General features: G+C 41.0%; 1 protein-coding gene across 2 annotated transcripts in view; it reads left to right on the top strand.

Moving 5' to 3' along the window:
* METAP2 (methionyl aminopeptidase 2) overlaps window positions 1-25,990 on the top strand; it is a 49,519-nt gene that overhangs the window by 11,120 nt on the left and 12,409 nt on the right. The window contains exons 5-11 of one of the 2 annotated variants that reach the window (XM_006037358.3): window positions 8,995-9,156; window positions 11,209-11,390; window positions 11,482-11,576; window positions 11,773-11,869; window positions 13,834-13,937; window positions 16,549-16,664; window positions 19,374-20,081. In XM_006037358.3, the coding sequence (XP_006037420.1) occupies window positions 8,995-9,156; window positions 11,209-11,390; window positions 11,482-11,576; window positions 11,773-11,869; window positions 13,834-13,937; window positions 16,549-16,664; window positions 19,374-19,626 (1,009 nt within the window). In that variant the 3' untranslated portion in view covers window positions 19,627-20,081. Of the gene's footprint in view, window positions 1-8,994; window positions 9,157-11,208; window positions 11,391-11,481; window positions 11,577-11,772; window positions 11,870-13,833; window positions 13,938-16,548; window positions 16,665-19,373; window positions 20,082-25,990 lie in introns of those variants that run through there. The other variant, XM_014526657.2, reaches the window with a different exon arrangement.

Raw genomic sequence — 25,990 nt, 5'->3', positions numbered from 1 at the left:
AGGGGGCTGGACCCGATGATCTTCTGAGGTTCCTTCCGACTGTCACAACCCAGTGATTTTGGTGTCTTGGCACGATGGAATTTTCTTGCCACATGAGAGCCTCTTGCACAGCGAGGGTTTTTGCTGCACAGAAGAACCTCGGTGCAAGAGAGTTCCCGCCAATTTGCAGGGTGCATTTCTTCTTTGCAGCATAGCAAGGAGTTCCCGCCATTCGACTGCGAATTAGTGTCCCGCTATTGGCCAGTTCTAAATTATTCATACGTGGCGGCTAGTAATTGGCTTGCTAGCCGTTTAAAATTTCGTGCGACTTCTGCCCAAGTCGAAGAACTTTGAGCACGCTGCAGAGTGCCTCTAAAGAGATCTGACTTGCGGCTAGCTGATCGATAGACTGATCACCTATCGATCTTTCTTCCTGTCGCCGAGCGCAATCCCAGACGTACCCTTTTCCCACCGGCTTAATTTGCAGACGGATTAACTGGCTTGGGCCGCGCCAGCTGGAACAACTCACATAGTTGTTCAGACGACCGGACCATCTGCGTCGCAACTACAAGCGGCGTAAGTAAACGTTTTTGCAACCATTAAACCTTGTCTGCCTCTCTATTCACCAGCCCGCCCTGACGAACGAGCAATTTCTAAATCACCTCGAGTCGGCTCTGGCCGTCCGAGACACCGACTTTACAGTCTATGAATCTATGATCCGTAAAGGCATTTGACTGTCCACCTTTGCCTCCCAGAACAGATAGATGTGTTGCTGTATGTATTTATAATTTTTCATGGTTTAAGTGATAACTTTTTTCCCATTTCTTCTCTTGGAAGACTAAATTATTAGCATTTCTTTAACCTTTCCTTATGCTAAATTTGTTTCTGTTTTTGTTTTGTTTTGGGGGGTTTGTTATGAAAGAAATGTGGGCTTTTTGGAGTTAGCGACTGTTTGTGGAGTTGTAGCTAGATTTTTCAGGTGAGATGGTATGGCTGGGTAAAGGCTATTACATGATTTCTGAGTTCTCCTTTCTCACCTTGTACCCTTTCCTATAGTGGAATAGGGATTATGGTCCTGCACTGAAATATTTGTGTAATATGTAGTTGCTAACAGGGTTGGTGAGACGAATCGTAAGCGTGGCCTGGGTCCCAGCATCCTCACAGTTATATTGAATGGTGATTATAATAACTTTAAACGTGATAGGAGACTATCTTGTGTTTCCTAGACCCCACTCCACTCTTCTGCAATATGTAGTCTTCTGCCACAACTTCCACATCACTCTTGCCCCATCCCATTAAGTCATTGGCTTTTAGAAGCTATCGGCATATAAAAAGTTGGTCTTTTAGCTTAGCCTGAGTGGTATCCCAGCTTGGGTCCACCATGCACACATACATCTAAGACTTCTGTCCTTGCTTCAGCCAGAACTCTGTAGGCATGACTGATCTATCATGTTTCATCCCTGAATGTGTGGGGGAACAATGTACCTTAATTGTGTATTTTCTAGTCTTTAGAGATTTAAGTTTTAGTTTTGTCTTCCACCTCTTTCTCCCCCCCGACCTTCCTGATTGATTAATTTTCAATATTGCTTCTGCTAATCAGAAGTGGGTGCTTGGTATTAGTTGACAACATGTTAGGTGACTGAGAGACTTGGGGCAGATTAGAACCTGTAGCATGAGGCACTAGTATATATGAAAAAGTCCTAAGAATCGGTTTATTTATAAAAACAGCTGTGTGGTTGTTTGTTTGTTTGTTTGTTTATAAAACTGGCTGTCATGGGACCCCCTTACTGAAATGATCCTGAATTTGGTCTACTAACACTGTCCAGCACATGAGTGAGGCATAGGCTTTTTTCAGTATGAGTCATGTTGTTTGGAAGCAGAATATGTCATTTATAAATATTAGAGGTGCACCGATATATCGGTCTGTATCATATCAACACTGATAAAAGGAAAATCGGCGTTATCGGCAGTTGTCTTTTTTTGGCTGCTGTGGCTGATATTGTCAATAAATGCTGTGTGCATGCACACAGCCAGCCCAGCAGCTTGGAGAGCAGTGTCTGGCTGGTAAGTCTGTTGGAGGGAAGGGATGTTGGGGGGGGTGCAGTGCAGATTGAGGTCCTTGCAGTGAGGGAGGGAGTGGGGCAGGGACTGCCCAGCTGGAGCGGGGGCGCAGGATGGAGCTATAAGCGGCTCGTCTGGATGGTAGCTCTGCTGCTGTGCACACTCTTCAGGCAGGCATGGGGGACATATGCCCCCTGGATCTGTGTGCAGGATGAGTGTGGACTGCTGCTGGGGCTGGGGGCAGCACCAAGCTCTTCCTGGTTTGGGGGGGGTGGGGGGGCAGGGCTGTACTTGGGTCAGGAGAAATTCTGTTGCTCTGACTTAATCCAGCTATAAAATCTTGATCTCTTTTTCTGCTGTAGCTTTGGTGTGTGCTAGTAGGTCAGGCTGTCTTTAATGCCCTGCTTGATATCAGCCATACCATTTTATTTTGATTTCAGGTTCTGGCGGGCTTGGCTTTGACTGGGGGGGAGGGGGGGAATGGGATGCAAATTATGGTGTGTGAACTTTTAAGTCTAATGTTTTTAAACCTTGTTTACATTTCTGAGTAACTTCTACTACTGTAATGAGTAGTTTCTCCTGAGGGGTGACCTACAGTTGCTTAAATTTATATTTTTTTTTTTCAATTTCTTCTATCCATCTTTTCCAGATATTTTCCAGTGGGTTTTACTTTAATTGAAATGTCCTCTTTTAGCAATACAGGATGTTACAATCAAGTATTTATAGAACATTTTATTATTTTTTATTTCACACATCAGATTGCCGCCTCAGAGTTGGCAAGGACTGAGAGCTGATACTGTGAGGAGGTTGAAAATATGTTCTAAATAGGATGATTCTGGGTTTTGTTTTGTTTTTTATGGTGTGTGTTTTTTGGGTTTTTTTAATCTTGAGAAACAAAGATTGGAAACTAAGTAACCGGTTCCTCACCATTCCACTGGGTCTTGTCTTGACCCTTTTCTCCAAGGTTTATTGAAGTATATCTACATTATATTTGGGAGGTATGGTAAATAAGCTTTAATTTAGCTAATTGATATAATAGTAGCAGTAAATAGACGTGCCCTGATATATCAGTCACATATTGAATTGGCACTACTAAAAGGAAAATTAACATTATCAGCAGTCAGCTGTTTTTGACCGGTGTAGCTGATAATGTCACTGATAAATGCTGCGTGCATGAGTGCAGTCACAGCATGCATGCGGCCAGGAATGCAGCCTGGTAGCTTGGAGAGCAGCATCCTGCAGGTAAGTCTGAGGGGAAGGGGGTTGGTTGGGGGCAGATCAAGGCTCCACAGTGAGGGTGGGGGAGGGTAGGTGCTGCCTAACCAGGGCAGTGAATGCAATCCCAGGAGCAGGGTAGAGCTGCAGGTGACTTGTCTGGGACAGGGGTGGGGAGGTGGCTCCCCACCACTGCGCGCACCCCTAGGGAAGCATGAGGGCATGTGCTCCCCTGCATTTGGCTGTGGGGTGAGGGCAGGCTGCCCACTGCAGGCTCAGGGTCAGGGGTTGTGCCAGCCTTTTCTTGTCGAAGGGTAGGCTGGGGCTGCGCTTCGGGTGGGCAGATGCCGGCAGGGGTGGCTATGGCAATTTATGGAGTTGCTGTAGCCCATCGCATTGCCACCCCTCCCAGCACCACCACTGCTGCCTGCTCCCACCCATCCCAAGTGCAACCGTGCCCCATTTCCTCCCTCACTTTGGGGGCCTCCATTTGCCCCTCCCCCCCACAGATTTACTAGCCAGACGCTGCTCCCCAAGGTGCCGGGCTGCATGTCAGCTATCAAATCGATATCAGCCAATATGGCTGGTTAATAATCGGCCATTGGTATCAGCCAAAAAAACCTTTATCGGTGTACCCCTAGCAGTAAAGCTATGGCAAGCACAGGTTTCACTGCAAATGCTGGTGTGAGTGAGTAGCAAGAGTATCTGGCAGGATTGTACAATTTGTGTTGGAGCTTGTGCCACCATGTTTGCACTGTTAATCCAGCTGCACGCTCATTTAGTTAATGGCATGATAAAATGGGGAGTTAACCACACAGTGATTACACAAAATATGTGAAATAACTTTGTGGCCAGTTCTTATGCTTTAAATTGAACATGTGACCAATGCTGCTTGGTAGGGCTGTGCGAAATTTCACCTGGTGTTTTGTTTTGAAGCTGTTTTGATGCGTTTCAAGCTCGAAACGCAAAATCAAAACACAACAAAAGCTTTCAAAACACCTTTGAAATGAAACAAGGGCACTCAAACCATTTTGAGTTTCAAAGCCAAGCGTACTTGGCTTCAGTGCTGTCCCAGGCAGCAGCACCAGCCTCCTGTGGCAGGCAGATCGGGAGCTTGCCCGCACCCCCAGGAGCAGTCCAGCACAGTCCCTGCAGCCTTCCCGGGGGTGCAAGTGGGCCCCTGATCTGCCTGCCAGATGACAGGAGGCTGGTGGTGCTGGGTGCAGCCCATGCAGGAAAGATCGGGAGACTCCTCCCAGGAGCAGCCTCCTGTCATCTGGCAGGCAGATCGGGGGCCTGCCCGCACCCCCTGGGAGGGCTATCAGGGCTGTGTTGGACTGCTCTTGGGGGTGCAGGCCCCCAATCTGCCTGCTGGATTACAGGAGGCTGGTTTGGCCCCCTGGGGCCAGTGGCAGCCAGGGCTGTCCTTAGTGGGGGAGTGAATTGAGGCGACTGCCTTAGGCCCCAAGCTTTGGGAGGCCCTACAGAGCCAGGTGGAGTGGCTGTAGTGACTTTGCGCTGCTGGCTTTGTGTCCCGCCGCCACCCCCCTCACTCACATCCGGGGCGTGCGGGGGCAGGCCCCCACACGAGCCGATTTGACCCGGGTCCCACATCAGACCTGATCCGAGAAGGGTGCAGGGCTTGGGGCAAATCAGCTCATGAGGGGACCTGCCTCTGCCCCGATCACCTGTGCCCTGGATGCAAAGAAGCCACTGCCACCATTGGGGGGGCGGTAGCAAGCGGTGGGATGGGTTGCGATGCCAGTGGTGGCAGCAGCACAGTCACCACTGCTGCTTTGCAGGGCCTGGGGCGGTCCCCCCTGATTCGCCCTCCCCTAGGGGTGGCCCTGGCTCCCTCTGGCACCAGGCGGCTGAACTAGCCTCCTGTGATCCAGCAGGCAGATAAGGGGCCAGCACCCCTGGGAGCAGTCTGGCACAGTCCCCGCAGCCCTCCTGGGGATGTGGGCGGGCCCCTGATCTGCCTGCTGGATGACATGCTGTTTACCTTGTATCTTCAGGATCATGTAAATCTGTTACAATTGATAGAAGCCTTTTGCAGTGTTAACGGAATAGGCAAAAAATTCCTAATAATCTTCTTGGGCTGGGATGCGCACCTCTCGTCACTTGAGATTCTTTGTTTTTACAATTTTTTTAATGACCTGCAATAACAAGGTTTTGCAAGCACCTTGAGTGTTTGGGGTATTTATGTATTTATCTTTGAAATGTGGTGAATAGTCCTACTTCTGATTCTGCCTTGAATCAAAAGTGTGAAAAGACCTTTAAAGGCATTAGGACTTCCTGTGAGTTAATAAAAATAGTTTTGTTTCAACCAAGACAAAAGTGTATCTTCTGAAGTTACTAAAAATCGAATACTTTGCATATGTCGTTCATTTCTGAAAGATTTGCATTTCATATTGTATGGGTGGAAAAGTAGCTAAAAAGCTAGGATTTTTTAGAGGCATTTATATGGACTATGTATAGAATATTTCTAATAAAGAATATAACAAGTAGCATGGTCATGAACATGAGTTCAGTATACCCTATAAGATTGACTAATGAATTTTCTGTAAGCATCACACATCACACCAGTGTTATATTTGGATAGGATTTTATTTCTTTTTGTATTATAAAAAAATGTTCTCCATAGGAACTGTACTCTTAATGTTTCTAAGTCAGGTAGATTAACAAGGTGAAGAAACCCTGGGTTTCCAATATGTATAGATTCCTTTTCTTAACTAGAAGAATCAAATACACACCCTTCATATTTATCTTCAAGTTAACTTTTATGAGAGAAATTTTGAGGAGCCTTCATCAGAAGCATATTCAAATGTATTCGTATATATGATTGTTTTGTTCAGATAAATTGTTAGCATTTCAGTGTGACTTCTGTAAGACATACCTAACACATGAACTGGTGACCTGGGAGAAGTGACCTTTCTGTTGCTCAGGAATTCAACCTTTTAAATAGAAAACTTTTTCCACTGAGTTGACCCTGCATAGGTAATGTAGTAAAGAATTTAGGCCATAAACATTTCAAGCACTTCTCTAACTTTTATTAAGAGATCATGCATCTTTTTTACATTTAAGTTGAGAAATACTGCCAAGTACAGAAAAGTTAATGAATACGTATTTTAATGTTTTCTTCATAATTGATTTTAAATGCAAACTTTTTTAAGAGCTATTTTAGAGGTGCACCTTTTTTCTTTACCAGAAACATTGTCATCAACAGGAATGTGGTTTTTAAAGAACTTGAAATAGCTGTTTTATATAATTTTGTTTCAGCAACCCTGTTGAAGTTTTGCTGCAACTCCATATTTAGATTAGTTTAACATTTGAGTGCTGAGCTAGCATTTTTGACTTAAGCAATTAGCTGAACTTAAATCTGCTTTGAAGCGTTAAAAGTGCGTGTCAGAACATTTCCTATAGCAGGTAATTATTCCATTTTATAAATGATGAAACAATATTAAATTTTGATCATGGGCCTGTTCCCAGTCAAGTCAGTGGATTTTTTTCTCTCCTGATTTCATTGGGAGCAGGAGTAGCAGCAACAGTTTAATATGGTATTTTAAACAGACATTTGTTAACTTGAATTTTTCTAAATAGGTAATAAAAATATATATATATTTTTTTAGAGCACCATTAAAAATTGCATTTAAAGATGTTTGGGCTTTTTGTTTGTTTGTTTTGTTTAGTGGTCTTTCTATTATGTTTATAGGCCTCTGTCTACATGGGAGAGTGCCACCGAGCAAAATGCGTGATGTACATGTGCTTGCTGACCGCTTCAGTTTTATTTTTGCTGTTGCTGTTAAAATTCTGATGGAGACTGGGAGGGGGAAGAGTGCATATGAGCTTCTCCAGCCCTTTTTGTGAGACCAGTGTCCCTTATTAGAACAAGATACAAGTAGTAGAGAGCCTGATTGCAGCTGACTGCCAGATCTGTAAAGCAAACTGAAAGATGGTGAATACTCTACATTATGTAAAACATTGTCAGATGAAGATAAGTTGAGCTTACACAATATTTAAATTAATTTAAATGTTTTTGTATTGGATTTTCTCATTTTAACCTAGAAACATCATATGCTTTGTCTAACATGTTAAGTAAAACACCAGAAAAATTATTCAGGACCTTGTGGGGAGCAGGAGTCTAGCAAAAATGAGTTTTGTTTGGATAGTATAATAATAGAGGATTTTTTGTTTATTAGATTTTTTTTTAAACGTGGGTTTTTCTTAGTTGTCTGAATTTTTTGTCTTTATTTCAAATCCATGTGCCTTCAAACTAAAGTTGAGTTTTGCAAAGAGCATGTAAACATCTTAAATACAGTATTTTTTCCTGACTTCAGGAAGGCATGCTAAAATATGTTACTCTGAACTTACGCATATGTTAATCTGAATTCCGGATGGAGCAGTTTTTATTATATTGAATCTTTGTAAAACCAATTTGAAAATTTGTGCCACTTTAGCTTCAGAATAAAATGTGTAAGGAATCTATAAGGGTTTTTATTATAAAATACAATTATTGATAGATCTTACTTCATTAGGAATATTACAGTATTTTCTTTTTTGTATGTGACAATATTGTAGACCCCAATCTTGCAAATACTGAAGCAGTTATAACTTTACTTGAAGTATATTATCCAATTCACTTCAGTGAGACTAATTATTTACTTAAAGTTAGGTTTTGTGCTTGTATGATATGGGGCTACAATTATATTTTTATTCAAGACTTTCTCTAAATATCATAAAATCATTATAATTTAGAAACAAAATTATTTATTAATTGTGGAAAGTTAATCTGATTTTCAACAACTAATAAAGGTATTGCATACTCATGCACACGGATTTTTTTTAACGGGAGTCAGAAGTTAGGTTCTCTCCCTTAGAGTGGGAGATGAGGGCTTTAAATGTACTTAAGTTATATGTGCACGTCCAGTTGACTTCAGGTGGGGGAACTCTTTTGGAGTATAGCTTGATTGAAGCATTTTACTTTCTTGACTTGTAAAAGATAAATTTTTTTTTTTGGAAGGTGGTATTGGGTGCAAATACAGTGTGGACTCCTGCTTATCAATTCTTTAGTCATAGCAAGGACCCTAAAATCTCTTACAGTAGTTCTTTGCTTGATGCAAAATTGGAGGCAGAACAAATCTGTCACTCACTGACAGCAGAAATTCATCTCCACCTCTCAGAAATCTGCTATTGTTATTGCCTCTTCTATAGAAGCAGACAGACTTGAAGACAACAGTAGCTTAAAATCTTTGCATGCTCAGGGTGTATGCAAAGGTTATTTCCTTTCTTTACCACTGGGCCTCTGTGCCCTACTGTTCAACCATCTCTAGTGAAGCATGGTAGAAAAGGCTGCAAGGAAGGAGAAAGCCGACTCCTCTCACTTCTCTGTCAACTAAGTGGCCAACCAGAGATCTGTGTCTATTCTGTGGATGCTCAGATCCAATCAGGAATGCTCCTGGGAAGCAGTGGTAAGACCGTAGTAAAATCCTTGACACTCTCTCAGGCAACTGGCAGCTCCCTCTCCTATTGTGTCAGCATTCCCAGTGATTGGGTCAAGGAAGCTTGTGGTCCGGTTCCTGGAACCTGTATTTTACACCATGACTGAGCCCTTGTGTACACTAGGCTTATATCTTCAGATGAAACTTGTAGTAAATTTTGTGCTGATGGCAGCTGGTGGTGTGTGTATGTGTTATTACTCTTTGGGTTCAATGCTTATACTTCATATTTACTTCAAAGGCGAACAGCTGCTTGGAGAACTACAAGCGAAGAAAAGAAAGCATTAGATCAAGCCAGTGAGGAGATGTGGAATGATTTTCGGGAGGCTGCAGAGGCACACAGACAAGTGAGGAAATATGTTATGAGCTGGATCAAACCTGGGATGACAATGATAGATATCTGGTAAGACTATAGACCTTTTCTTGAGAGATTCTGTCCTAAAGATTTTTTTCTCTTTCTTTGTCTTTTTTTACAGTCCTAAAATTTTTTTTTTAATAGTTTGAGAAAGGTATTGAGAAAAACATGGGTGCTCTTACTATAAGGCACTTTTTGGTGGGTCTTTCTAGTGTCCCTCACTTATTTCCAGGGAACCTAGTTTTCTTGGATAAAAAGTCACAATTTTTCAGATTAAAAAAAGTAACACAAAATCCACTTTTCCATGATTAAAATGAAATACCACTTGTATATAGATTTATATACAAATGGTGTTTCATTTTAATCACAGAACAATGTGGATTTTGGGTTACTTTTTTAAATCCAAAACTGGGAATTTTTTTAAGAGAGAAAATTGGCTTTTTTTTTTTTTTTTTTTTTTTCTTCCTGATATAGAATTCTTCAACACCACTGTGGGATTTATTGAAAAGTACTGCCAGCAACTTTTGATTTATTCTAAGATGTTTGAAAATTCAGGGACTGTGGTTGTCAAGTGCTGCGCTAATTAAAACTCTCCAGTTTTTTTTTAATTTTCCTTATCACCTGAGTTGTATATTTATTAGTTTTTTTGTATTTGTGCTTCTGATACCCTTGCATGTAATTTCCCCAGTGGTTCTAGGAGAGGCAGCAAGTGAAAGTGATCATGGCAAAAGCATCTTTGCTCAACTCTTGTGAGCACTGGGCAAAGTGCTATATGGAAGAACAGCACAGATGGAATCTAGTCTTACAAATGGGAAATGAGGCACAAAACAAGCATCTGTATATATGCCTCAGCATGGAAGGATCATACGTGTATTCTTGCTTGCACCAATTTTTCACTGCTGTCACTTTCACTTTGCTGTTACTTCTTGGGGGAGCACAAACACAACCCCAACCCTTCTCCTGTGATTCCATAAGAGTTCAGACATGTTCTATAGACTTAGAGCTGTTATTGGTTAGTATTGTCTTACAGATGAGACTAAAATTAAAGACCATTAGCTTAGCTACTTAAAAATAGATCAACTTTTGTTGTGTGTGTGATGATTGCAATACTGATCAGAAATTTGTATAAAGTCCTAAAATTTAAAATGTTGTGGGGCAGGGTAATAGAAGGGTATGATTGTGTTCAAGTGGTAAACTCTGTGAATCTGGCTTTTGATATTGGAACATGAGAGAAACTTGGTCTCAAAACTTACTGGTAAATTATATTTGCCAGATGAGATGGCAAAATATCCCATTGGGCAGGGTGGAGGACTGCTACCTCCATTTTTGTCTGTCTGGCTGAAACACAAATCATGGTGATGAATTCTTTAGTTTTTATAAAAAACAATTTTATCAAAACAAGGCCTTCCTTCCTGTTATGTTACAGGTTATTGGGACTTGGCTACAAACATTTTTTCCCCTCCCCAGGGTACTTTTTATGAGTGAATACCTCTTGAATAGAAATCAGGGTAAGCTCTTCTGGTGTGTGTTGCAATATACATCGTTACCCTGAGACTTCATATGGGTTTGCACTAGTCATAAACAAAATCAGTGTAGCTTTATAACCGACTATAGAAACCCCAGTGTAATAACTTCTTATTTTATCCCAGTTTTTGTTCATATACAAACAATTCTTTTTCTTAATAAATGCTGTAATATTTTAAGTTTACCTTCTTAAACAGTTTGGGATTAAAAGGTTTTTGCTGTATGTAGGTATATTAGAAATAGTCAGGTTTACTTACCTAGAACTTGTAGCGTGAGATGAACAACCTATACTTAACTATTCAGGAAAAAAAAGGTTAAGCATATGCTTTCAGACTTGGTTAAAAACGCTGGCATGGTCAAACAAAGTAGTAAAATGTAGAATTAAAACATTATTAAATGTGTACTTTTCAGCGCTGGAGATCCTGCTATGTAGTTTAGTTTCACTGATTAGGCTGATATTTTTAAGTTTAGTTTTAGTAATTTTTTTTTTAGTTTTTTTTTTTCTTCCGCTTGTAATAAGTACTTTAAAATGCATTCAGTAAATGTTGAGTTTTAATTGAAACTGTTTTTTCCTAGTGAAAAACTGGAAGACTGCTCACGCAAGCTGATAAAAGAGAATGGTTTAAGTGCAGGTCTTGCATTTCCCACTGGGTGTTCTCTAAATAACTGTGCAGCCCACTACACTCCCAATGCTGGAGATCCAACAGTGCTGCAATATGATGACATCTGCAAAATAGATTTTGGAACACACATTAGTGGTTAGTTTTCACTTGTAAATTACAAAAATACTTTGATTTGTTTTATTGAATGCAAAAATTGTTACAAATTCATTTCTTCTGCTAATTTCAGGCCGTATTATAGACTGTGCTTTTACAGTCACATTTAATCCAAAATATGACAAACTATTACAAGCTGTAAAAGATGCCACCAATACTGGAATAAAGGTATGATATCTGTTACAAATAATTTTTGCTGAATTCTTCACACACACAAAATACAGGTCCTTTACACAATAGGTTTTTAAACTTTTCTGTTTATATAATATGACAGAATATAATAGAATATATATGTATATGTTCTGTTACATTCTATTTCTGTTCATATATATATATATATATATATATATATCTTTTATTTCAGTGTGCTGGAATAGATGTTCGTCTCTGTGATGTTGGTGAGGCTATCCAAGAGGTCATGGAGTCATACGAGGTTGAAATTGATGGCAAAACATATCAAGGCAAGTTTTCTCTTTTTAAAGTATATAAGAAGAATAGTCTGGGAGGGGAGGTGTGTGTCTTCAATTCCTACTTTACTCCTAGCCATTGATTTACTCCTAGCCATTGACATGATCTTTCTTTGCACTAACAGAAGCCTGATGCACATAATTTGTAGATGCATACATCTCGGACTAGTTTACTTAAACTTTAAGGAATGTTACTCTTTTTTTGAAAACTTCTCCATCCTTTTTCAAACTTTCTCATATCTTTGACAGACAGCCAATAGATTATCACATCTACCTTTTTATTATACTCAGTGGCCGTGTCCACACATGTGGACATTTGGTTCCCTGGGGACAACTATCAGCAGCACACCTTGTGCTGCTGCTTTTGTCCCTGGGAATGCCTGTGCCATGTGCCCTTTGGCGCATGGCAAATTACCCCAGTTGGGGTAGGGAAGGCTGGGGCCAGCACTAGGCTGGCCCCAGGAGCTTTACTTGGGGTCCTGGGGGCCTCCCAGGGCTGCAGCAGGAGCAATCTAGGTCCACAGAGCCTCATCGGCAGTTGGAGTGTGGCTCCAGCCAGCCAGGTTTCAGTTTTGAGCAGCGCACACTGCCCCTGTATGCACTATTCTGCTTTTTTTTTCCTCCATGAGTTTTTTGACCACTAGATATCCCTTGCAGCGTGAAGAACAGCTGAACGCGTAGTATGTGGCGCCACAGACATGTCTACAATGCCACATACCACATGGCCATGCTTCTTTCAACACGGCCAGTGAGGCTAAAAGTAGGAACAGCCATTTGCAATTCTAGTTTGCAAAATTCACAGAAAATAATTTTAGTACTTGCTGCTTAATGTTCTAAATTGTTTTCATAAAGGCTGATTTAGGGGTATTCAGATTACTCTGGTGTACTGGTCAGTGCATGTCCTTTAATAGCATCTGATGAAGTGATCTTGGGCTCAAGAAATCTCATGCTATCCATCTCTGATTTAGTTAGTCTATGAGATGCAAATCTACCCTGCCTTCTCATTGTTAATAAAGCCATAGCACAGTATATACAGTATGATAATATCTTGTTTAGCTGAAATATATACAAGAAACTGAGTAGTTTTCTCTTCACTCTTGCTAATATTTGTAGGTTTTCATGGAAGTGCAGGAGTATCACTGCAAAGGATCTTGGGAGCTCTTGTCCTGTCCTTTGCTTAAAGTAGGATCGTTCCTATTTAAACCAACCTAGACAAGTGTTTGGCTGTCCCAGTGGTCGGCAACCTTTTTAGGCTGCAGGCCAGAATGACTGACTGTCTGCTTGGGTTGGAGATGGGTAGGCGGGTGCTAGGATCCAGCCACCATCACTTGTCCCCAGGGTGGCATAGGCAAAGTGCCTGCCAGTTGTCCCTGCTGGCAAATACCACCAAAATCCCACATCTGTGGGCTGGATCAAATGGTTCTGCAGGCTGTAGTGGTCAATCCCTGGTTTATCTTGCCCTTGAAATCTCTATCCTTGGAAGATTTTAACAGCCTTAGCGTAATCTGTTCCAGTTCCCAAAACTGGACACATTATTCTAGGTGAGGTTCATCATTGCTGAAAAGAGTGGAAGAATTACTTTTCTTGATTTGCAACTGACACTCTTGTTAATACAGCCCAACATGCTATTTATTGACTTTTTGCAGCAAGAACACACTGTTGCCTCAAATTCAGCTTATGGTCTGCTATACCCTCCTCTCACCCTAACCCCCACAGGTCCTCTGCAATACTGTAGGCTAGCCAGGCATCCACGTTCTGTATTTGTGCATGCAGTTGTTCTATCCCAAGTGCAGGACTTTGCACTTATCCTTCTTTACTAAGTTCATTTGAATTATTTCAGACCTTTTTTTCAGTTTATCAAGGTCAGTCTTTGTGTCCTAAAAGTCACTGACACTGAAATGTGAAACAGTTGTTAGCAACTTACCTTTAACTGTATTTTGTTTTGTTTTCTTGAACAGTGAAACCAATTCGCAATTTGAATGGACACTCAATTGGGCAATATAGAATACATGCTGGAAAAACTGTGCCCATTGTCAAGGGAGGAGAAGCAACAAGAATGGAGGTAAAGTAAGAGATCTTGAATTTTTTTTTTCTATTTAGGCATTTTTTTTCCACATGCCACAAGAAAATGTCTTCCTGCCTAGTCCAGAGGTATAGTGTTTTTGACCATGTTGCACAATGACAGTAGAAAATAACCTTAGAAATACTTAGTGCCATTTCTGTATATAACTGAACATCACTTTGGAACTTAGGAGCAAAGCCTTGCAATTGCAATACCACTACTTTCAATACTCTGGCTCTCTACTATCTTTCTAAAGTTGAAATACTGGACTGATGATGAGCAGCTTGAAATATAAAGCTTGTGCATTCCACTAATAGAACAAGCATGGAGGCCAGTGGTTTATTTCTTCTAGTATCCATCCTATTGTCTCCTGCAGAAAGGACTAAGGGATATTAGGAGGGTGAGGTGGAAAAAGTTAGTCACAAGTTTCCTAATTTAGCATTGTGGATTGGTAATTTTTTTTATTAATGATTTGTTGTTAATCTAGTGCCAGCATAACATTGACTGAGAAGTTTATTTAAATATAGCCAATTTGGAAGAATTTAGAATTCTCAGACTGTTTAATGGAACATCTAGATCTTTGAGGAAAGATCACTTACAAAAATTTGTTCAGCTTTTGCTGGTTTGCTAGGGCTCAGTTATGCATTATGAAAGTCAGTACGTTTCTCAAATTATTTGGGAGCAGGCTCCAGATTCCTACAGTACTTTGCACATTTGTATGTATATTTAATTATATGTAATATTGCATGATAATATAAAAGAACCAGAAAAAACCCCAAACCCATTTGCAGTTGAGAGAGGAACACAGCTTCTGACTTTCTTTTTAAAAAGTTGATGAAAAATTCACTGATACTTTTTTTTTTTAACTTCACTGCAGCTGAATAGTCAAGAAATACTTTGGGATTTTTTTTTTGTCTTAGTGTTTAAGCTGTCTGTCATAACACATTATGTTAACTGTTGCTTCCACAGTATTGAACCTTTAATTTTCAAACTAGTCTAAAGCAGGAGTTGGCAACCTGGTCACTGTTCCTTTTCCACCCCTTTTGTAACCTTCTTCCTCTTCCCCTAATGATGCATTTGCAGTCTAACTGCTGCTTACCCCTCTGCTCCTCCACTAGTGAATTGTTACTGATGTCCCAGCTCCAGCCCATAGCTTGTAGATTACTGATCCTCTAGTCTAAAGAAGTTAGACATCCAAATCCCATTTAAGAACTCTGGGAGTTAAACATCTGCTTTGCTGTTGTGCTTCTCTGATCATCTTACCCTTAACGATCAGTGAACACATTTGGTAGGTCTTTGTGTATGGTTGATAATTCTGAACATAACTAGAATTCTGTTTTTGCAAATAGGCATCTGTCTCACTTATTGAGGAAATATGCAGCTCATGCAATGGGTGGGTTAAAGATGCTCTTTACTTGCAGCTGGTGATGAGCTGTACCAGCTGCTGTTATCAGAGACATGCTTATAGAGGACAGATGAAAAGTAGTACTTTCATTATTGGAATTCCTTGTAATCAGATTGTATGCATTTTCTTACATACAATACACCATTTCCTCAAAAATTAGCCTAACTTCTCCCAAAAAAGTTGGGGGGAAAGGGGGATATTGATGCATGTATTAAGCAGGGAAGGTGATTTTCTGCTGGGGATAGGAGCACCCTGCTTTTGGTTCCTGCTTCACAGTGTAGCACCTGTTGCATTGCTATTCAGGCTGCTGAGGAAGTAAGTTGACTTAATGGCTAATTGCTCTTCACTCCAGAGGTGTTACGGATTGCTTCTCCTTTTTAATGGTCTTGATGTTCCACTAACTAAGCTTACCCTTTCTAATGGCAACTTTGCTGTCTGCTGGCTGTTTTGCTTTGTTTCATAGCTTTGGAGATTCTTCAGCTATTTTCAGATTCATAGCTCCACCCAGAGACCAGGGTTCAGGAGCAACTAGGGGTACGGGTTTTGATAAGCAGAAAAGGGGGGGGAGGGGATTCATCTGAAGATTAGGCTCTGTTCCTGCTCTGTGCAGCCATAAATTGGAAAAAATCTTTTTTCTTCATTCTGCCTTTTAGAAACAAGGTGTGTATTACTATATTCCAGGGTGCGTTATATATGAGATAATATTGTAATTTACACAGGGCACATGGGTGTTTTCTGGTACTTTAATCTGTGTAGTACAGGAGTTTATTTCCAGTTTAGCCAGGTGTTTCACAATAAATTGTAGTTTCTTAGCTATATGGGAGGATGCAAACTAATAAAAACTGATTAAGACAGCACTTAATTGAGGGGTTGTGAATTGTGCACTTGTATAAATGTTAGTATTTATGGGTTTGAAACAAGTTAGCCTTCATGACAATACTGCTTAATTAAGCAGTTATTTGGAGTTCTCTATTTTTTTTCTGTGCTGTATGAAAATCTACTTTGAATTTTTTCTGAATTTACTTGGCGCTCAAAGAACTCACAACATGTTTAGTTACTTGAATCACTTTCTTGTCAGTTCTTCATATTTTATTTTACTCATTATTAATTATCTTTGACTTTTCTACCATTCAGGTTTTTTACCATTGATCTTTACTTTCTTCTAGTACTTCATGACTTGTTTGTGTTTTTGTTTTCCCTTTTTAGGAAGGTGAAGTATATGCTATAGAAACCTTTGGTAGCACTGGAAAAGGTGTTGTTCATGATGATATGGAATGTTCTCATTATATGAAGAACTTTGATGTTGGGCATGTGCCAATAAGGTTGGATCTGTTTTAAGTTAAATTTACTAGATAACTAATCTTTACTTTTTTCATTTAGGGCTGTGGTTTGGCACAGCAAAGATTCTGAGCTTACATTAAGCCTTTCAGAGGACTTTAAAAGAGTAGTATAAATGATGTTCCTATGGAATGTGCTATGCTATATAGGTGCATCTGAGTACTAGACTGTTCACCTATGAACTCCTGTATTTATAAACCTTTCATAATTCCCTTCAATCTCCTCCTTTCCCAAAATGCATTTGTTTCCCTCCTTGAATCCCTCTGACTTTGGCTCTAGAATCTTAAGTAAATCATTCCTTTTGAGAACAGAGAGAGTTAAACTCTTGGGGTAGGGACAGAAATTACACACAAACTTGGTATGTGCGATCAGAAACCGGTTCACATCTGTAACACAACAGAAGTTCAGTGCACATAAGCCGCTTTCAGAATGGCTGAAACCAGTTTAAAATAAACCTGGATAGATGAAGTATTGGCATTAGATTTATGACCCAGATGCCTTGTTCCAGGGGGACCCAAAACCCTCAAACTGACCACAACCTTTCCATTTGATAATAGGTAAATCTGTTGGTACACAGTAATAACAGAAAAAAATAATACAAGTAATTCTATAGCTATCAATCCTAGGGCTGTCATCAGAGTCAAGGTGCATCTGGCCAGAACTTGAGCTTCACTCTGAGGTTCTGTCATGAATGTCATATGGCAGTAATCTGGAGGTTGGAGGCTGAGGGTGGGGTGGATGAGATGGTCAGTAGTATGCCCTCTGTCCACGTGCCTTAGGTTCTCCTCTCAGGGACGACAACAATTTGTTGCTCTAAAGTCTCTCCTTTTGTAGTCTTTTTCCCTCTTGATGATGCTCCATCCATGGCTGTCACTGGTTGGTCTCTTTATGGTCATCTACTGTCCATGTTCTGTCTTGTCAGCATATTACTTTGTTTCAGAAGCTCATCACAGGCACATGTCCTAATTTGGGCTTTCTGGGTCTTTTCCTAATTTGGTCTTTCCCCCCAAAACTGGAGCCTCAGGCCCCTACTCTCTTGGGCCTTGTGAGCTGGTGCCACCTTATCTCATGCTATGGAACTGTGGTATACACAATTTCCCAGGCTGTGTGCGCATTCACTGGCCTTGTGTTAGACACGGTGTCTGCCTTAAAGGCCATGAGAAATGTGAGACCAGGACTTCAGAAATCAATTAACCCTTGCTGATGCCCTGAACCATTATTTTAATGCATATATATTTACTGACAAGCCAGTTCCCAAAAACAAACCTGTAAATGTCATTTTTTTAGCCATCAGTAGTAACAAACTTAACTAGTTTAAATTAGATTGGTTTATTGAACTTTTGTCCCAGATCCCCTCCAGATTCAAGCAGTCTGTTTCAGCCGAGCAGGGAGGCATGTTCTAGCACCCTCTGGCTTCTGGCCTAGGCCACTGCAGGCATGTGGCTGCATTTCTGGAATCGAAAGTAAAAGTTTGTTCGTTTGCTTATTGACTCAATTTATGCAGCTTAGATTAACCTGAGAAGATTGAATTGATTCCGCCTCTGGCTTTTTGACGGTCTGTACTTAGTCTAGAAGTAATCTTAAAAGCCAGGTACAGACATTACCAGTAAAAGTGTATAAGTGACCAGAAACCGGTCTGTACCCATCACAGAACAGAAGTTTGATACACTAGATGGGTTTTAAAAGGGCAGGACCCGGTCTAAGATTTGCCCTCCCCTGTGTTCTGTTTGCTGCCAATCTAAACTACGCTGCTTACAGCAAACCGCATAACTTAGGTCAGTTCCACCTCAGGCTTTTTGAATGTCTGTACCTAGCCTTTGTCAGCTTCAGTTTTGGTAAAATAGATACCTTTTTTAAACTAATGGTTCCTTTCTTTTCGTGTGTTATTTTTGTGACAAGGTGTTTAGCAGAATACGTAGATTTGTTGGAATCTGATGCGGCCGTGCTATGAGCACTTCTGCTCTGGCCTAAAGTAATGGTGATTAGAGTAAAATACTCATACCACTGCAAGTATTAGTGTGGTGATACTTCACATGCAGGGCTTTTCCAAGCCTCTTTGCTGTATCCACAGCATTTAATATGTGTGTAATACAAAAAAGTGTTGCAAAAGGAATTGCTTATATCTGGAAATACCAAAGTTTTAAGATGCTTATTTCTTGGGCAGTATGCCATACATGTCTGGAGGATTATGTGTAATTTATACATATTCCTTGCAGTTCTTACCAAGTATACAATTTCAGAAATAAAACTTGAAATTGGTCAGTTTTAGTGGACTAGAAATTTTGGATCTATCAAGGACCCTTTAATACTACAAGTGAATGATTGTGTTACCACTTAAATGATATCTCTTTCTAGGGGAAAAAAATCTAACAGCTATGTTATGCTATATTATGTTGGCTTTTAAATCATCCTAATTGGGCTTTAATGTTTACTCCTTAGTGAGGATGATGGGAAGCTAGCAGGGGTGAGTTCACACCTTTCCTGTTCTGGTTTGCAAAGCCAACAGGGCTTTGTGTGTAGAGGTCATGTTTTTTGCAAAGAGAGAAACATTTTTTGTGGCGCTTCAACTGGTGATCCAAAATCACAGGCCAATTCCCCTTCCTTCTTTACTGATAGTGGTTCTGTAACAAATGATGTTTGTCCCTTTTACTTTTTTCTGCCAGTTAATCCAATGTATTCTCTTTTCTCTCCAGACTTCCCAGAGCAAAACACTTGCTAAATGTTATCAATGAAAACTTTGGCACTCTTGCCTTCTGCCGCAGATGGCTAGATCGTCTTGGGGAAAGTAAATATCTAATGGCTCTGAAGAACCTGTGTGACTTGGGTATAGTGGATCCGTATCCTCCTCTGTGTGATATTAAAGGCTCATATACAGCACAGTTTGAGCATACTATACTATTGCGCCCAACATGCAAAGAAGTTGTCAGCAGAGGAGATGACTATTAAACTCAAGGCCACCTCAACACCTTTATACTCTAGGCTTTGTTGGAAAACATTATAAGAGTTAATTTGCAACATATTGTCTGTTTTAACGGTGAACTGATACAATACTTTCCCTGTTGGGAAAGGAAGGAATTTGATCAAAGGCAAGTCTTCTAATGTAACTAACAAAGGAAAAAGCTTTCAGGTCTCTAGAAATATTTCAAAAATTGCTTCTATTTTTTCTGTTCAGGGAAATATGTGCTATACGGCTCAATTTTTAGTTTGGAATGTGTTACACATTTTGTTTCGAACATTTATGAAGAGATGCTTTTCAAATATTTATATTACCATATTCCTACTTGAATGCTTTGAATGACTACACCTGATTTCTGCACCTAAGGCCTCTATGGCATTGCCTTTTAAACTTCCTGGAATCCATTTTGTAAAAAATAAAGACAAATTTTCAGATCTTAAAAATATATATACTTTTTAAAGTCTGCTTATGATTCTAGATAAGTCTGCTGGGAAATTGCTCTATTAAATATTTAGGAACCTCCAGTTGCCACTTATTGTCTTGAAATTGGGCGAAGCTTATCATTAATGTAAAAGCTGACATTCTGTCACTTAGTTAACGGTGCTATCTCTGTGGGGAGCTAGACCAAGGACTTGTCCATTCTTCACAGAATAGGGTACACTGCAGTGTCAACCGTTTCTTTTCTTGTTGAGCATGGCTGTCTCCACTCTCAAATTCCTTCGTACTGGAACTTGCTAGTGAACATGTTCTGGCCAACTCCTTTGGTGCTGTCAGTTGGGATATGCTGTTGTTCTGCCTTGGAGGTTAAATGCGTCATTTCATAGTCACTAGGCGGCAGCCCATCAGTTGCATTAAAATGTGTGGCTCCAGATTCTTTGGTATCTGCATGCCCTGTTGCATGGAATTAAGTATTTATTGATCTTGATTCCCTCTCTTCTCAAAGTACAGGATGAGTACTGATGCAACTTACGAACAATAATGAGAATGAAAATCATAAGTTTTGGTCCATAGTTGAATCACATTTTTTGATGAGTGCTTGACACTTCTTGATGTAACAGACATAAATGTTTTTTTTGTTGCAACGGCTGACAATCTTATTCGTGAGGACCTTTATAGCCAAGGCTGCAGCATGCTTAATGCCACTGCCTGCTTATTGTATATTGTTGAATCACTTATGTTGAAATTCTGCCTAAAATTACTGGTAACACATGCCAATTTCTGTGGTCTTCAACACAAGTGCCTTAAATATGATTTGCATTGGAAACAGAGTAATTCTATTGTTCCTTTATACACTATTTAGATGGTCTCTCTTTTATTTCAGGAGACTTTTATTCCTTAGAAATATTAAGTACTTTACCTCCTTTTGGGGTTAGACAGAGCTGTATTTACTTTTCATAAAAACCTGATGTATATGAGCTGCAGCTGTCCTAGCCTCCAAGTTTGAGGGGGGTGGTATAACATGTTGTCTTAAATCAGAGAAGAAACTAAACTAATTAAATCTTTATTTATTTAGAAATGGGTAGGAGAACCTCATGCACTTAATTCATGTTTGTCTGTTGTCTCCACTTGGGAGTGTTTGTACCTTGCATGTTATTTCCAGCCAAGGGGTGTGCAGCAGCAGCTTCATGTCTTTGCACTGAGTTTGATCAACATCGGGCGTTTCACTAATTACTGCGGACTGCAACATACCGAATCCCTCACAAAAGTGAAAACTGAGTTTTGAAAGACTTGTCGATTTAGGAAAGGGTTGTTGGGAAGTCTTTGCAGTGGCGCTAATAGACTTGCATTCTTTTGTATTGGGAATTGTGAATCCCAGTCCCCACTTAAAGGGGTTCAGGTGTCTGATCTGGATTTGTGAATTCCACATACAGAGCCCAGCACTGACTTCTGGGTGCAGGGATGCTTATTGTCATACCTAGGGGGAGTTTCAAAGGCTTAAAGTTGGTTGGTTTTATTTTCCTTCCTGTTTCTGATGAAGGATTTCTCATTTTGCTGTTGCCTTTTCATCATTTTCTTGGCTGCTTCCAAAGGAAAATGCTTTCCCTTGCCTCTTTAGAGGGTGATCCATTAGCCATTGTACTTATACTAGTACTGGTTGCTTGCTTATTAAAGAATTTGGCTGTATCTTGTGAGTAGTTTGCTTACGGCCTTTTCTTCCGCCCTCTCCTGTCCCTCCCTCCCCATAAGCCTCAGTCTGCTAAGAAGGCACTATTAGATTGGGAAATTGTGACTGGTCTTGGTGGTTTTATTGAGCTGGCTATTTTAGCCTGCAGAGATGCACCTCAAATATGGGGATAGGCAAGAAGATTCTGACTGCATTTTGAGCCTGATGGTCTCCTTATCCAAGGACACAAGCAGGGTCTATTTTGAAGGGGGAGTCCCCAGCACGATGGTGGGGAAAAATGAACATTGCCATCTTGTAAGCAAGAAAAACACACTAGAACTGGTAAGGTACTTCCTGTCTTCATTGGGATGCTGGTGGGCACAGGATGTAGCGTTGGGAGGCCCAACTAGAATGCTTCTTGCAGAGTAATGTTTTGAAACCACAAAACACCCAGACACATCCTGCCTTCAGAAAGCTGCAGCCCTCTCCTAACAAGAACAGAATTCTGTAGTTTTCTGGTATGACACAAAATATACGGATGTAGTCCTTAACCAGGCAAACTTGCCACTTAAGGCCAGGTTCTGCCCCACATGCTCAAGTTGAAGAGTTCTTATTTTAGGAGCAGTCACTGATACCAGTGTGACTACATGCAACGCAAGTTATTAGCTTAAGCAAGGGTGATGAAATCTGACCCTGTACAGAGCATCAGTTGACTGAATATTACCTTGGAGACTTGCAGCTCACATATCAGTCTCCTGTAATGTATTTCAGCTCTGGCTGAAGTCTCCTAGTATAGCAAGCCCTGATATTTCTCTGAAAGTGGGGAGGGAGGGGGGAAGGTGTGGGATTTTTTTTTTAACATAATGCTGTTGATTTAGTACAAACATATTAAATGGCATGCTTTACTTCAGATCACAGCACTTGAACTCGAGCAGCGGTTGTAGCACCATGGTTTCCCAGAGCCTATTGTGTAGCAAACTGACTGATACTATAGCATGTATTTTAAGTGAATATATTTTTGGCACATTATATTGTGCCTTTGAAAATGTTAGTAAGTGTCCTGAAAATGAAATAAAGAAAGCAGGTACTACTTTATAGCAGAGAATTGCTGCTCTTGCTAAATTTTCATTTACTTTCCCTGGCAATATTATGTCTGCTACGGGAAAACAATATTCATATTCTCAAAGAGGTACAAAAAAAGTTTAAGATGGCATCAGGGAAACTTAATGCCATGGTTTGTAAATGCTACTGGGATTCTTCAGTGAAAGTTTTGAGAGTGTTGGTTGTAGTTAGTGGCATTTCGCCAAATTTCTGCTTGCTTCAAATATTTTTCTTGTGGGAGGAAACAATTGTGGCATATGATTGATCAAAGTTTGGTATAGAATTTGCAGTTAACAAGAGGTATTTTTTTGGTGGAAATGATGCTTTTGCAGAATATTCTTTTTCTTGATATGAAGATGCGTTCACAGATAAGATGCACAGTTTTATAGCTTCTGGTCTTAAGAACATAACAAATACCAAGACCCAGGGTCACTTTTATGAGATTTTTTTTTCTATATGAGTTTGAGACCAGTGCTTTTGTTTTTATAATTTGAAATATTGAGCACATTTTTAAAAGTAAAAACAATTAATTTAGAAAAAAGTGTTGTGATTTTTTTTCCTTTTTTTTTTTTTTTTAAAGGACTTTTGTAGCTAAAATTATGATGGCATCTTTTTGTCAACACAAACCCAGCAGTTTTACTAATCAAGGTAAAAAGCAGTCATGTTGATTTTTGTACAAGCACTGACATATTTGATGGCTCTGCAAAGTTGTAAAGTATCTTCTAAAATAGCAAATTATTCAGACAAAGGCAAACTGCAGTTGCCTGATAGACTTTTTTCCCCACCTCCCCCCCACAAGATGCTACATGTTGGCATCCATATCTTTTTTGTAGACTTCTTCAAATATGGTTAAATCTTTGTGACCTTCTTGGTACAGAGGACAGCAACAAGGCTATGCCACAGACTTGCACAAGAGCAAAATTTACTGGCTGTATATAGACATTATGTTTTTCTAGGTTTAATCTGGACTACAGCCATCACTATATACATGTGGACATCTATAGTCTGAATTAAAATTGGCTCTAGTCTGAACTAACTAATCATCACTGAATGAGGATTAAAGTTAATGCAAATTAGGGCAGTCTGAACAGGCAGTTTAAACTGTATTAATTAGTGTGTGTGTGTGTGTGTGTGTGTGTGTGTGTGTGTGTGTGTGTGTGTGTGTGTACACACACACATACAGCAGGTATCTAGGGCTTGCTATTGCTTGTGCTCACCAGCAGGTTTGGCACCAGAAGCCCCATTGTCTCCACAGCAGAAGTGTAGAAATGCACAAAAACCTCCCTGATGGTCAGTGATTATCTATTGACACTTAATTTGGATTGACATTTGATTCGAATTATGTGATGTGAATCAGTTAATGGTGAGCACATCTACAAGTGGCCATTGTTTTTTGTTGTAAATAGTTCTTTATTTCAGTTCTATGATAAAGTGTTGTTTCCACACCTCATCAAGATATTGTGGACTGCAAGCAGCAGCTCACTTAACTATGCTGGTTTAGGGCCCTTCAGGCACAAGCTACAGTGGGCTGGAGATGAGCAGGAGCCATCTTGGGAACCATTAGAGTACAGTGCCTCCATGTTTCCAGTCCAGCAAAGAAAAATCAGCCTCTCTACTTCAGACATGCAATCCAATTGTGGGGAAAGATGCATGTGGTACATGAGTAAATTTCCCCTTGAGGTTATGTTTAAGGTTAGGAGAAACTACAAGCACCTTTTTGAAATTCTCATCACCAAGGAGGACTATTCGGCAGTTGCTTGGGGGTGTAGGGGGGTAGTTAGGAAGGCCAAGGCAGAGATGGAACTGGGACTAGCTTCCCGGATTAAGGACAACAAGAAGTCCTTTTTTAAATACATAGGGAGTAAAAAGAAGGCCCTGGGTAATGTGGGGCCCTTGCAGGACGCAACGGGGAATCTGGTTGTCACACCAGACGACAAAGCCAACATATTTAATGATTTCTTTGCCTCTGTCTTCCTCAGTAAGGACCAGAACTGCCACCTCCCTGCTAGGCCCCCATCGGGCCCCGAGGGAGGCACACCTGAGCCCAGGGTAAGTGAGGATCTAGTTAGGGAGCTGCTGGAGGGGCTGGACGTTTTTAAGTCAGCCGGTCCGGATGATCTCCACCCTAGAGTTCTAAAGGAACTGGCCGGGGTCATTGCGAGTCCCCTGGCGTAGCTTTATGAGCACTCGTGGTGCTCTGGAGAGGTGCCGGAGGACTGGAAGAGGGCCAACGTGGTTCCCATCTTCAAAAAGGGGAGGAAGGAGGACCCAGGAAACTATAGGCCAGTCAGTCTTACCTTGATCCTGGGCAAGCTGTTTGAGAAAATTATTCTGGCACACATCCAGGAGGGGCCAGCAGGGAAATGCATGCTCAGGGGCAACCAGCACGGGTTCATCAGCGGCAGGTCATGTCAGACCAACCTGGTGGCCTTCTACGATCAGGTCACTAAATCATTGGATGCAGGGGCAGCAGTGGATATAGTCTTCCTGGACTTCCAGAAGGCTTTCGACACTGTCTCTCACCCCGTTCTCATTAGGAAACTGGGGGACTGTGGCGTAGACACCCACACAGTCCAATGGGTCACCAACTGGCTAGAGAGCCGCACCCAGAGGGTGGTAGTGAATGGGTCCTTCTCAGCCTGGAAGGACGTGGGCAGTGGGGTCCCGCAGGGCTCGGTCCTCGGGCCCGCCCTGTTCAACATCTTCATCAGTGATTTGGATGAGGGGGTGCAAAGCACCCTGTTCAAATTTGCTGATGACACCAAGATGTGGGGGGATGTGGGCACAATAGAAGGGAGCAACAGGCTACAGTCGGACCTTGACAGGTTACAAGGATGGGCGGAGGAGAACAGGATGGGGTTCAACACAGACAAGTGCAAGGTGATGCACCTGCGGAGGAACAACCGGCACCATACCTACAGACTGGGGAAGTCCCCTGTTTTCAGCACGGAGGTGGAAAAGGATCTTGGAGTCATTATTGACTCCAAGATGAACATGGCTCGGCAGTGTGGGGAGGCGGCTAGGAAGGCCAACTGTACCTTGTCGTGCATCCACAGATGCATTTCAAGCAGGACCAAGGAGGTGATCCTCCCCCTCTATGCGACACTGGTCAGGCCGCAGCTGGAGTACTGCATCCAGTTCTGGGAGCC

Source organism: Alligator sinensis, unplaced genomic scaffold (genome assembly GCF_000455745.1).
Source record: "Alligator sinensis unplaced genomic scaffold, ASM45574v1 scaffold1290_1, whole genome shotgun sequence".
In the NCBI taxonomy this organism is placed as follows: domain Eukaryota; kingdom Metazoa; phylum Chordata; order Crocodylia; family Alligatoridae; genus Alligator; species Alligator sinensis.
The sequence above is the reverse complement of the archived record's forward strand: the minus strand, read 5'-3'. Positions and strand labels throughout refer to the sequence as shown.